Source organism: Curcuma longa, chromosome 15 (assembly GCF_044706935.1).
Source record: "Curcuma longa cultivar G26 ecotype Majalengka, Jawa Barat chromosome 15, ITB_CL_G26_1.1, whole genome shotgun sequence".
NCBI classification, from domain to species: Eukaryota; Viridiplantae; Streptophyta; class Magnoliopsida; order Zingiberales; family Zingiberaceae; genus Curcuma; species Curcuma longa.
The window spans coordinates 1,918,683-1,931,823 of NC_133875.1; the positions used below are offsets into that span (position 1 = coordinate 1,918,683).

The 13,141-nt window shown below is 38.0% G+C and overlaps 2 protein-coding genes across 2 annotated transcripts; one reads left to right on the plus strand and one right to left on the minus strand.

The window, feature by feature from the left end:
* Nucleotides 1-1,590: 1,590 nt before the first annotated feature.
* LOC141846338 (peroxidase 64-like) lies at nucleotides 1,591-3,041 on the plus strand. Its single transcript, XM_074734356.1, has 4 exons — nucleotides 1,591-1,809; nucleotides 1,877-2,065; nucleotides 2,142-2,315; nucleotides 2,596-3,041. The coding sequence occupies exons 1-4, from the start codon at nucleotides 1,591-1,593 to the stop codon at nucleotides 2,980-2,982; spliced, it is 969 nt and encodes a 322-aa protein (XP_074590457.1). The 3' UTR covers nucleotides 2,983-3,041.
* A 5,310-nt stretch (nucleotides 3,042-8,351) lies between these two features.
* Nucleotides 8,352-9,706, minus strand: LOC141846731 (monooxygenase 2-like). Its single transcript, XM_074734770.1, has 2 exons — nucleotides 9,486-9,706; nucleotides 8,352-9,411 (listed from the first exon to the last, which is right to left on the minus strand). Exons 1-2 carry the CDS (start codon nucleotides 9,704-9,706, stop codon nucleotides 8,424-8,426), a joined length of 1,209 nt encoding a protein of 402 aa, XP_074590871.1. The 3' UTR covers nucleotides 8,352-8,423.
* Nucleotides 9,707-13,141: the final 3,435 nt, after the last annotated feature.

The following is a 13,141-nucleotide window of genomic DNA, read 5'->3' on the forward strand; positions in this document are numbered from 1 at the left end:
TGACTTGAAGAATATTTTGAGGATTTTGGGTAGAGAGGTCGGATTTTTCTTCGTCGGTGTGCTTCGCCTCAGCAGATTTGTCAAGTTCCAGTTTTCCCCCTTCTCCATGGACCTTCTCCTTCCCCTCCGACGGCTCTGACTCGTTTCTAAATAGCTTGTTCTTGAGGATGGCCTCCTCGACGGCGGCTCTGAGCTCCACCAGCGCCTTCCTCTCGGATTCCTTGAGATCCGACAAGAAGTTGCTCTCCTCCCTGAAGGACAAGGCCTTCTCCACAACCGGACCACCTTTCTCATTCTTCACCTCTACTGCAGTCGCATCCTTCTCTGCTTCCTTTTCAACCACAACGGAAGCTCGAATTGAGAATCAGCCGCGCGATTTTGGGAGAGGCGGGATTTTATTTCGTTTCGGTCACGGTGGAGGATTTCGTTTCGGCCACGGTGGAGGATGAACAGTGAAATTTCCTCGCCACGTCGGCTGTCGCGCACGAAGTACATGCGTAAACTCATCGCGCAGGATATCATTCCTGTTATATATATATATATTTACCTTATATGATAGTTCAGCTCCAACCACCAACACTTTATGATAACCTCCATTTACCCTAAATCCTAAACCCTAATAACCTCAACTTACCCTAATTAAATTCTCTTCATGTGTCAAGAGAAAAGAAGATTCATCTTTTTAAGTTTTTGACTTCCATGTAATATATATATGTGCGAAGTCTCTATCATGTATCCTTCTCGATCGGTGATCTTGAGATTACGAGCTTTTGTAATATAAGACATATAAGACTGCGAACAATAGATTCAATATGATTCGACTCTTCTTCTAGATTTCGTATTAACGGAAGCTTCTAACCACTCAAACAAGTCTGACATCCATGATATATCAAAAGTATAGATTGATTTCGTAGCCGCCTGCCTCTAAGACCTATTTGAGCAATCACTAGTAATTGGATAGAGGGTGGAGAAGAATAGTGGATAGATACTTCATATATCCCTTTCTTTCTAGTTTTTTTAATCGTTAACAACTCATTGTGATAGGTTCCATAACAACCCATTCAAATTCAAAATAAAATTCGAACTTGATTCGAGTAGAATTTAATTATAGTTCAAAATGATTTAAATTAGAATTCAATCAAGTTATTCAAATCTTAATTTAAATATAGTTAAATTAAAATTATATAAAAATAATCAGAATGCAATTAGAATTCTACTAAAATATTATAGCTTGAATTCGACTTCATGAAAAAATTATCGAATATATTCAAGTTCAACTCAAATTCAATAATTTCGAATACTAATTAAATATTTTTTACATTCGTTAGTGAGTCACAATCCCTGGCCCCATGCAACCCGACCATTTCACTGAATTGATTTGAAACCTACAAGAAGAGACAGGTGTAGCTAGCTAGAACGCATGCATGCATGTGCATGTGAGGGGAAACCTAATTAGATACATAGCTTCAAAAACACAACTCCACTCATTGTCCTTGATCACCTAAACCCTACAAAAAACCTTTCAGTGGATCGTGTACTTTTTGTGTGTGTATATATATGTGCTCTTTTCCACCTTGGCCTTGCTCATCAATGAAAGCAGCTGCAACAATGGCTTCCATGCTCGCTGCTTCTCTCCTCATCTTCTCTCTTCTTCATTTGGGCAATGCTGAGTTGAGCGTGGACTACTACGCCAAGACCTGCCCGGATGCCGAACGAGCAGTGACTGCGGCGGTGAAGAAGGCCATGGCGAATGACAACACAGTCCCTGCGGCCTTGCTTCGCATGCATTTCCATGACTGTTTCATTAGGGTACGTACTCCTCGATCGACTGAAGGGCGCGCACTGAGAGTCCTTGACTGATCGGTTGTCGTCGCAGGGCTGTGATGCTTCCGTGTTGCTGAACTCGAAGGGGGGCGAGAAAGCAGAGAAGGACGGGCCTCCGAACATCTCGCTCCATGCTTTCTACGTCATCGACCATGCCAAGAGGGCGGTGGAGAAGCTGTGCCCGGGCGTGGTTTCCTGTGCCGATATTTTGGCTTTGGCTGCTAGGGACTCGGTCGCACTGGTGAGTGTGGTGGTTTTGAATCGCAGTACTGGTTTTGTTCCATCGGTGTGATTGATGCCCACTCGATCGATGACAGTCAGGAGGGCCGGCGTGGGAGGTTCCACAGGGTAGAAGGGATGGGAGGGTTTCCAGAGCCAACGAGACGACTCAACTGCCAGCTCCAACCTTCAACTTCACGCAGCTGAAGCAGAGCTTCTCGCAGAGAGGACTGTCCACCAAGGACTTGGTAGTTCTCTCAGGTAACAATCTCATTAATTTTTGAGACGATCGATCATGTAGTTCTCTCAGATCAATTATGGTGAACTTTGTTAGTCAGCAAAGTAAAAGGGTGATCAACTTGCCCTACACTTTCTTGCCTTAAGCCACTGCATTATGTAGCCCTCAACTCTTTTTGGCTGTCTCATTTGTCTCTTCTCATTCCACCAGCTGCCTCTTCTTATTCCCTTCCCTTTAATTTGTACTGTTTTATCGATCGATCTATAGCTTTCCTATGAGCAAAAAACTTCTTTAATTGTTGAAGGAGGGCACACCTGGGCTTCGCCCACTGCTCCTCCTTCCAGAACAGGATCCACAACTTCGACGAGAACGACGACGTGGACCCCACGCTGGACCCCAGCTTCGCGGCGCGGCTCCGGCGGATCTGCCCCGCCCACAACAAGGTGAGGAACGCAGGGTCGGCCATGGACACCGTCACCTCCGCCGTGTTTGACAACGCCTACTACGAGCTGCTCCTCCGAGGCCGGGGATTGTTCTCCTCCGACGAGGCCCTTCTCACGCACCCTAAAACCCAAGGCTTCGTGTCCCAGTTTGCGAGCTCGCAGGAAGACTTCTTCAAGGCCTTCGTGAAGTCCATGGTGAGGATGGGAAGCTTACAGGGAGGAGAGGAAGTGAGGAAGGACTGCAGAGTGGTTAATTAATCGAGTAATTATTATTGTTAATTATCAAAAGTGGATGAACCTGGTGTTTTGGTGATCAAGTGCCACTTTTTTTTTTTTTGGTTTTTCAAAAGCTTGTTTTTTTGCATAAGGCTTCTATTAGAGAGAGCTGATTGACTCAGCAAGATCAGCTGGTTCGATTAATCCATTTGACTAGACCAGTACTCCAATATGCCTACAAATTTGACTCAATCAATCTTACTAGCTCAATAAAATCACTAGGGGAAAAGATGAGATTTTTTACCCGATCTAGTCCAAGATTAAGAGACGAGATTGACGGAATTTCAGCAAAATTTGAGACCGTATGGTTTCTATCAAAACATCCGTATAAAATTTAATAAAAATTTATGACAGAATTAAAAATCTTTGAGTTGAGCCCGTTAGATTGGTCCGTCATATTTTGTACCTGTTGTTTTTCCTATATTTGTATACGTATGCGTGTGTATAATCAGAGCTGTCAACTGAGGTGGGCCAAAGTCAAAAATTAATTATTTTAAATATTTCTAATTTATTTGAAATGTGTGATTGTTTCTTATAATCGGGGTAGACCAACCCACTAAAAATCCATCATATAGTGGGGCGGTCTCAAAACAGGTTAATCCACTAATTTGGCGGGTTGAAAAATTTCCAACCTAACCCAACCAAAGACGAATTGCGAGTTAGGTGGGCTAACTCACGGGCTTATCAAAAAATAAAAAAATATTAAAAATTTTAAGTTTGGATTACAATTTAAATTGATAAAGTTGAAATTTGTTAAGCTTGAATTGTAATTTAGATAGATTAAGTCCACTAATTTATTAACTTTTCTACTTTAATTTTAAAATTTGAAATAAATAAATAAATTTTCTCAATCTGCGAGTCAATCCAAGTCCACCGCAGGTCAACTCATGCTGGTCGTGGGGCTAGGCGGGTCAACCCATTTGAATCCATCTTAAAATGCATTGATAAAATTTCAACTCAATCCGCCTAAATTGCTTGGTAGGGAGGGCCAACCTGGCGGACCTAATCCAAATTGACGGTTATATGTGTGTTGTAATAATTTCTTGTTAATTATTATGTTAGTTTCGCTGCGCTCATTTGCGAAACGTGTAAACACGCGTATTACACCAAGACGATCCTAACAAAAGTGATGCAGAAAACTAGTATTGAGATTTTCAAAGGAACAGATAGAAGCGGGTTGGAGTCAGTTAAACCTCCTTTGCACTGGTCCGAAGAGAATTGTTAAGAAGACTCTACATTTAACACCATCAGGTATACTAGTGCAACAAAGAAGCATTGTCGAATCATCACAATTGATTTTGGATATGAAGACCTTGTATACTCTCTTAGATGCAGAGGTCAAAAATGATGTGGCAGTTCTTCAAGTATGATATTTCGGGAAAAGAGGTATCCAACTACTCTTTCTCTAAACCAATAAGGGTGCATTTCCCTAGTTATTGATTTTCAAGATTGTTCTTCCTATTGGATTGACGTCCTATCGAGTACTACAATTGGAGTCGAAGGTATCTTGACAGGAGTTGGAGGTACTCCAAAGAAGCTGGCTGTACTTCGACTACAGCTGGTGTTGGCATAGCACGCCATTGTAAGATTTCCTCCATTATGGTAAAAACAAGTCAGTTCAAATTTTCTCTCATCAAGGTAATAGTTTCTGTTTGACCTCTTTCGCTAGCATAATCTTGACTTTCAGAATTTCTTCCGATACCTCTCATCTCATTATCTCAGTTTGGATTTTCTCACAGACGACGTCAATTTTATCCAATCCAAGATTAAAAGAGGGGATGACTCAGCAAGTAACCATGACTATGTACTTTCAATATAATTGGCTGGATACTAGTCGAGTCAGTCTTTAAAGGAGTTGGGTGCCAAGAGTCGAGTGTCGAGCATAGAGAGTCGGGTGTTAGTTCCTAAGTCAAGCGTTAAGAATCAATTAGGTGTCAATGCCCAAGTAAGGAGTCTTCGATTAGGAGTCTGAAACTTTAAAAAAAAATGTTAGGAGAGCAGTTAAGTCAAAACTTGGCTCGATCATTTCAACGCTCAAGTTAGACTTTGGAGAAAAGGTGGAGAAAATGAAAAATAAGTAGAAAGTAGTAAATAAAATGAATTGCTTGATTACCTTTAAATAGAAAGTGAAAGGATGACCTTGGTTCCTAAAGGATACACTTCTTTCCTTCTTTATCAAGAAAAACCTCTTTTAGTGATCAACGCTTTAACAACTGTGTTTGTTTGTGACAGACACTTTAACTGTTAGTGCAATCATCCGTCAAGGGTTCGATATTTGGTAATATACCTTTGTATGATCAAGTTTGACCAATAGTTGGTCCAAATAGAACCAAATATTTAGAAGTGGGTGAGGTATATAGTCAGGTCAAGATTGATCAGATGACTAGCATATAGAAGTCAAGGTTGACCGAATGACTAGTATGAGTCCAAGCAAGTCAAGAGTGATCGAATGCTTAGCAAAGTCCAAGCAGATCAAGGATGATCGAATGTCTGACAAGTGGCAAGTCTAAGCAGATCAAAGTGACCGAATATTTAGCAAGGGAAAGTCAAGACAGGTTAAGGATGACCGGATGTTTAGCAGATCAAGGTGACCGAATACGTAGCAAAGGAACCTTGAGCTAGAAGCAAACCGGACACAACCAGATCAAGTCCAGAGTGAACCAGACTTTCAAACTAGACCCAAGCTAGTTCGGTCAACCGATCCACTTGTCCAATAGACCGGTTGGGTTCGACAGATCGATAGGAGGTTCGATAGATCGAATAACCTGATAAAGATGAGTTAGTGTGGCTCGGTCTAGATTGTGATAAACATGGTCTTTTGGATTAGGTTTGATCCAATTTAGTAGACCGAAAAAGGTTTTTCAATAGACCGAACAAGGTATATAAAAGCAACCTTGAGCACGATGTTCAGATCATCCATTCTTCTACTATTCTATGCTAAAAAAAGAAAAGACAATGATGATCTTCTACTATTCTCTCTCTATGCTAAAAAAGAAAAGACAATAAGGCTCTGCTCGTGCGACTAGAGAAACACTAGGAGGAGTGAGAGGCGTTTAGGACTTTCAGACCAATCAACACGAAAGTTTATTAATTTGTATTTAATTTACAAGTCGTGCTTTATTTTATATTCTTTGTGCTTACACTTAAAACTGTAAGAAGTTTCTCCGCCCCCTAAAAATTTTCGAAAAGGAAATACGTTAGTGGACAGACACTTTCCGTACATAGGCCTTAGACTAATAATCCTGGAGTTTGTGAACCAAGTAAACCTTAGTGTCTTATATATTTAATTCCGCTATAAATTCTTGTTTGATAAGAAATGAACATATGACAAAACGAGATGAAAAAGAAGATCGATATTCATACCCCTCTATCAATCCTCGTGATCATACATTAACAACTACCGAGTCGGATTAGAGTCGTAGTTAAATTTAGGCAGGCAACATTTGAATGTGGTTTAGAAGGAATTGACTTGTGACCTTATATTAGGGGCTGACTTGACTCAAAGTTAATTTGACTGGACTCGAATTGGGTTTGACTTAATCCGATTTCATTTTCACTTTGACTTCCAACTAAGTCCATCCTTGACTTTGACTTCTAACACTATTTGATTGTTGACTTAATTATGCAACATGATGTCACGTGATGTTGACGTTCTTTACCATATCAGTACTGATGAATTTATTTTATCCAAAATGATTTTGGCAGATAAACATTTAAAATTAACGATTAAAATGTATTTTATCCTTGGCTGATAATTTTAATTCTGTACTAGTCAAAATTAAATTTAATTAGTTATACTTTTTTTTAGCTAAAGTTAAATTTGGCATGAAATTTTTAATTTTTTATTGATAAAAATTAGATTTGACAGATATTTTTTTATTTTTAGTAGCTTTTGCGATAATTTTTATTTGTTATTGGTCAAAATTATTTGAATGATAATTTATAATTTTTGTAAGCTAAAGTAAAGTTGATCAATAATTTTTTATTTTTTATTAGTTAAAGTTTGATTTACTTACGAAGTTAGATTTGATTGATAAATTAAAAATATTTATTAGTCATACTTTTTAGTTAGTTAATAGTTTTTTATTAAACTATTTTAAGTTTGTGCGGGATTTTTATATTTAATTTTTTTTAAAAATATATTTAATATTGTATTAGATTATTTCACTCTAAATTTTACATCTTTCTTTTCCTTCACCACCATCGATACCAAAAAAGACATTTTATCAACTAATATTTTTGATTAAATAAGTTTGGCCAACTTAACTAGTATCTTTAACCTAGTCAACCCAGAGACAATGATGCAACGGTAGGATATTCGGATTGTGACCTAGGGACTCATAGTTCGATCCCCAGCTATAGCGTATTTGTAAGAATTTTCTTCCAAATAGAGAACGCAATCAAAGGATGCTGGGTATCTGGATTGACCGCCATGTGCGCTTTCCGATTTATCCTGGTGGTCGGTGGGAAATTTCCGTGAGACCGGACCGGCCACCCCTAGGGATTGAGTCCATGAGACTGACTGAAACTTTCGTAGGAACCCAAATCACACCCACACACCCAATAAATCTCATTAGATCAATCAAAGCAAATCAAATCAAATGTATTATTTGATCCATCAAACATAAATAATATGTATTTATTAAAAATTTAAAAAAATGTATTTATTTCAATAGTCCTTTGAAAACGAATGCATAAAAATTTGTTTGAAATTTTTTTAGTTGAGTAAAATAATTGTTTTTATTATTTAATTGAGGTTGAGTCCAAATAACTTGGATGTGTCATTTATGCAAGAGCAAAGAGTTCTTGTTGCTTTGTAATTAAACGCTTTCATGTGTAGCTAAGATGTTCTCGGTACATAGTTGAATTGATTACGATAAAATAAATTTATTGAAATGGATAAGGATTAAATCTCAGCGAAATCGAGGCAATGTCCTCCCCGTCGTGGTCAACTACAACTTGTCAATTTACCTATTCACAGATAGTTGTGGGGCTGACTGTATGGAGCCGTTGAGGTGTCGAATTTTACCTTTTGTTGTGGCTAAGAGATATACCAAATTTTAGATTCATTATAAGTAGATTAAACATTTATCGAATATATGAAACATAAATTATTTTTAAACCTCTTGAACAAATCTCAATATACATTTTAATAAAAAGGTGAAATCTGTTATCCCAACGACCACATATGGTTAGCTCCATGATCATCTATAAGGAGATAAATCGAAAAGCTACGATTAATTATTACAAGAGAGGACATTATCTCGACTTCATCGATCAAGATTTGACATTTATCCACTTCAATAAATATCGTCATAAGCAACTTAATTATACCCGGGAGACTACAATCTACAACAAAATCTACAACAAACACAGTCTGTTGTATCTAACAGAAATATTATACAGCAAAAGGCACACTGATCTTACAATTTGCCGCAATCAAAATTTGCTGCAATGAACCGGCTCTCAGCCATGAAACCTGCCAAGATTCTCTCCCTCACCAGACGCAGAAACCAGTTGCCACTTTCTTGAACAAATCCCAACGCAAGTGATCCGACAACAAGTCTGAAGGCTCTCCATTTTCGGGCCTTCTCGTACTCCTTTAGCCCTGCCTCAACCCCGCGATTGCGATCGCGATCCTCCTCACCATTTCCTCCTCCACAGAGAGCTTCCGCCAAGCACCTGGCCAGCACGACTCCATCTTCCAAGGCCGAGCAGCCTCCTTGGCCGAGGTCAGGAGTCATGGGGTGGAACGCATCGCCTGCCACGCAGGTGTTTCCCTTGCAGATGTTTCCGCTCAGCAAGTTTAATGGCGATCTGTATCTTAATGGGGTGGATGCCACACTGCTCAGCTCGCTCTTTTCTATGATTTCTACGACTTGTTCTGGTATTTCAGAGGCTTTCACCTTGCCGAGCACAAACTCTTTAACCATCAAGGCGTCGTGGTGATCGGGGATCATCTCTTTCTCTCCGTTGGAAGTCCAAGTGAAGAACCAGTAGAGGCTCTTCTCGTCGCAGGGCACCACCCCAGCTCTGAAACCCTCTCCGTTGTACTGCGTGAACTCCGGCTTCATGCCGTGGCCGTCGGGGATGACGGTGAAGCCACGGGCGGAGCGTCGGCCGGAGAAAGTCGGCGGCTTTAGGCCCAGCCATTTGGAGACGATCGAGTTGATGCCGTCGCAGCCGATGACCACCTTAGCTGTGAGCGTGGATCCGTCTGCCAGGTGGAGGAGCTTCGACTCGCCGGAATCTTCTATGGCGACGGCCTTGGATGAGTACCTGATGGTGCCGTGGGGAAGCTCCCCGGCGAGAGCTTCCACGAGGAGGTTCCTCCACACGCAGCGCAATTCATGTTCCTTGGCTGGTAGTTTCGTGACGAGCGAAGCAGAGGAAGCAGAGGAAACAACCGCTCTGCAAAGATTAATTTAACAGGTCAAGTCGGAATTTTGAGATCGGAGATATAGTTTGGTGGGGATACGAGTTACGTTTGCAGGCGGAGGTGGCGGCGGCGGAGGGAGTCACCGACGCCGAGGGCGTCTAGAGCTCGCCAGGCGTTGGTCCATACGTTGAGGGCGAAGCCGGCGGCCCGCAGCGTGTCGGAGGACTCGAGGACCAGGCTGCCGAGCCCCTTCCGGTGAAGCCCGACGGCGACGGCGAGGCCGGCAATGCCAGCGCCGACGATGACGATCTCCTCGGTATGGTCCATAGGCTCGCCGGAGATTGAGTAGGGGAGTGTTATAGAGAGTGAGAGTGAGATTGATGAGGTCAGTGGTGACGTCTAGAGGTTGTTTGTAGCAATAGATTGGGAACCAAGTAAATCTTATCTTTTCCGGCAAAATCAGCTACTATGAATTCAGATTTCAGATCAACGATTACGGCTGGATTTATGATATATTCTTTTTATAATTTTCGTTCAATGTTGAGTTGGTTATGATGCAGCAGAGTTACAGAAGAGGACAAGGATTCGAATCCTAACGAAGCCAAGTAATACCCTTCTACATCGTGACCAGCTGCAATTTCTCGATTTACCTCCTCACATATGGTTGTAGGGCCGACCGTATAGAGCTGTTAAGGTGGTGGATTCTACCTTTAGTTGCAGAACAGGTTTCAGATCAACGATTACGGCTGGATTTATGATATATTCTTTTTATAATTTTCGTTCCATCATCAAATAATATTATGCTGCCAAAAAAAAAGATAATAAACATCGAATATTTGTTTAGATGCATCATAAAATACTTTTGAAATTTATTCACATATACTACTATATGTATTCTATCGATACAAATATAAATATACATTGTATTATTAATATTTTATATAAAAAATAAATACAATAATTTATTATATTAAAATGAAACTTATAATAATTTATACATTGAATTCTAACACATTGGTGCATCATACATAATTTTTTATGTCTCATTCCATTAATTTTATAAAATATATTTTATTATTTCATTATACTAGCTAGGATATATGAGCATAAATAAGAAATAATAATTTTAATTGATTTAATTTAATTTTTAAAAAAAATTAATTCATCTTACATGCATAAATTTAAAATATGACATAAATAAAATGGATTGAAAAACCTAGAGTCTTATTTCCTCTTTAGGCAAGGTGGGATCTTCATTTATACTTTATATATGATCGATCAAATCTCATCAAAATGATAATTTTTAATTTCAAAATTTATCATTTTAATTATTAAATAATATCTAATATATATTCCTATTATATTAAAGATATTATCGACATCCTTTTTCGATATTACATTAATTATCCATAATATACAATTATCTTATAATTATATATTAAATTTAATTAATATCTCATATTATATTTATTTCCGAGCCCTTGAAGTTGGGGAAACCATTTTCCATCTTCACATATGCTTTTTAAATTATAATTTTTAGTTCACCTTTTATTTGGAAGGCATATAATTGGGATCTCAATTTCTAAAAAGAGTAGATGATATAATCATTAATACTTTTTAATTCAACCTATCATAATTTATAATTAAAGTCAAAATTTTTTCCTATTTACCTCTCCAATTACTTCTTATCTTCATTTACCATTAATTCACTAATGAGTTATTTAATTTATAATCCAATTATAAATTAGTTTGGCCCATCACTTAGTTCCAGAATTAATAAATGAGAAAATCATCTTTTTTACTTTCCACGGGAAGGAATGGATTCCATGTTTGTGAATTCATATTCTTAACCATTCATTTCAAATGCAAATCTAAAATGAAGTGTTAAGTATGTGCAATTGCAAAACGTAAACAAGCAAATTAAGAATTACATTGAAATGAACAAGAGTATATAATCACTTCAAGATTAAGATCTATCCATATATTATCATCTTTATGATTTAATAATTCAATGAAGTAATATCACTAACACTTTTGATGGCAAAAATCTTTCTGTCAAAATTCCATGATTATTCACAAACCTCAGGATAATAGCCATTTGCTCTCGTTTAGATATATCTCGTGCTTCATCAACAAGAATACAAAAGTATTTATCTCCAACTTCTTCATGAACCATCTTTCGTACTCTATTGGCCATAATATGTAAAATCTCTTTCTGAATTTCTGGAGCTGTATATTGGGCATTTTTTGGAGCATTCTCAAGTACAACTTCATCAATTTTTGTATTCATTTTTGCAAAAGCCTTTATCGATTCAAGACAGTTTCCACGATTAGATGAAGATAGAGACTCATCGTTACCTCTAGCTGGCACAAGTCTTTGAAGTGCTAACCAGCGAACAGTTACAATTGAGGTCCTCAAAAGCAAACGATTTTTCTCCTTTTCCTCTTGAGATTGAGCATGCATCACATTATCAATATGTTGTGAGGGCTTCATCAAATTTTCGCTCTTTCTCGCACATAGTATGAGGTGAAGAGGCTGCAGAACCAATATGTGCAAGAAATGCACTTTTCCAATTATCAAATCCTTCATTGACCAATGCCGAAATATTAGACGAATTAACTTCATTCAAAAAAAGAAAACAGTAAAAGCAATATGCCTTATTCACTGAAGGTGAATACTCCAACCAATGAAATTTCTGGAACCATTTTTTCTGAAATCGATGATTTTGACTTCCAAATTTTGTAGCTGGATACTCCAACATATCTGGTTGATAAGGCCCCATCTTTAGATATGAACGTCTTATCTCATCTCGTACATTAACATGATATTCACATATCTGTTTTCTTTTTCTTGGATCTCGTTCAATACAAGTAGAAGATGAGTGATGGTTGTTACTAGGAGAGAAAATAGTAGGAATTTGGACGGTTGAAATTGGAAGACTTTCATTAAATTGATGTTGCATTGTCGGAACGATAGAAATTGAAGTGTTTTCACTAGTTTGATGATCTCTCTTCTTAAAAGAAAGAGGATATCTTTCCTTTCTTTGTAGCAGATTGATGTTCCATTTTGAAATAGTTCAAGTAATATCTCTAAATAAGTAATAAAACAACAATCATATAAATAAACAAGTAATAGTTAATCTAATTACTCTATGAAGTATAAACTATGGAATTTCAATTGAGAGAAAAGAAAAAAAAACAAGCTGAGATAAATGTTGAAACTTGAAACTATGGGTCGAACCTTTTTATTATATATATATATATATATTATATTATATTATATTATTAATATATCTGATCTCTGTTTACACACTTAGAGCATCTCCAACGCGCGTTATTAGCGCGTTAATATACCTTTTTATTCTCTCACCACCTGAGCTGGAGGAGTGATCACATGAGCCAATCTGATGTGGAGGAGTGATATATGCGTTCAAAGGTATGAACGCGTTATTGTGGCAGAGGTGGGTATGTAATTTTTTAATATTTTTTTAAGCGTTATAACGCTTCTGCGTTGCAGATGCTCTTATAACAACTGTATATTGGAATTGGAATTGGAATTGTATTTTTAAGATTCAAGTGACAGAATGATTAAACACTAGACATAGGTGTAAGTAAACACCTTAAAACACTGAATTGGTCTACATAAGATTGAAGACATTTCTAAAATACGCATGAATAGGCAGATATCAATCGGAAACCCAGGTTTCTATATATATCTACAATATACACACTACATCCCTGAAATGGCTAGATGTGAAGACG

Bases quoted from the DNA above. Each gene is read 5' to 3' on its own strand.
- LOC141846338 (XM_074734356.1), top strand. From the start codon at position 1,591: ATGAAAGCAGCTGCAACAATGGCTTCCATGCTCGCTGCTTCTCTCCTC. The intron at 1,810-1,876 runs GTACGTACTCCT...TTGTCGTCGCAG, and splicing joins TCCATGACTGTTTCATTAGG to GGCTGTGATGCTTCCGTGTT. The intron at 2,066-2,141 runs GTGAGTGTGGTG...GATCGATGACAG, and splicing joins CTAGGGACTCGGTCGCACTG to TCAGGAGGGCCGGCGTGGGA.
- LOC141846731 (XM_074734770.1), bottom strand. From the start codon at position 9,706: ATGGACCATACCGAGGAGATCGTCATCGTCGGCGCTGGCATTGCCGGC. The intron at 9,412-9,485 runs GTAACTCGTATC...TAATCTTTGCAG, and splicing joins CGCCACCTCCGCCTGCAAAC to AGCGGTTGTTTCCTCTGCTT.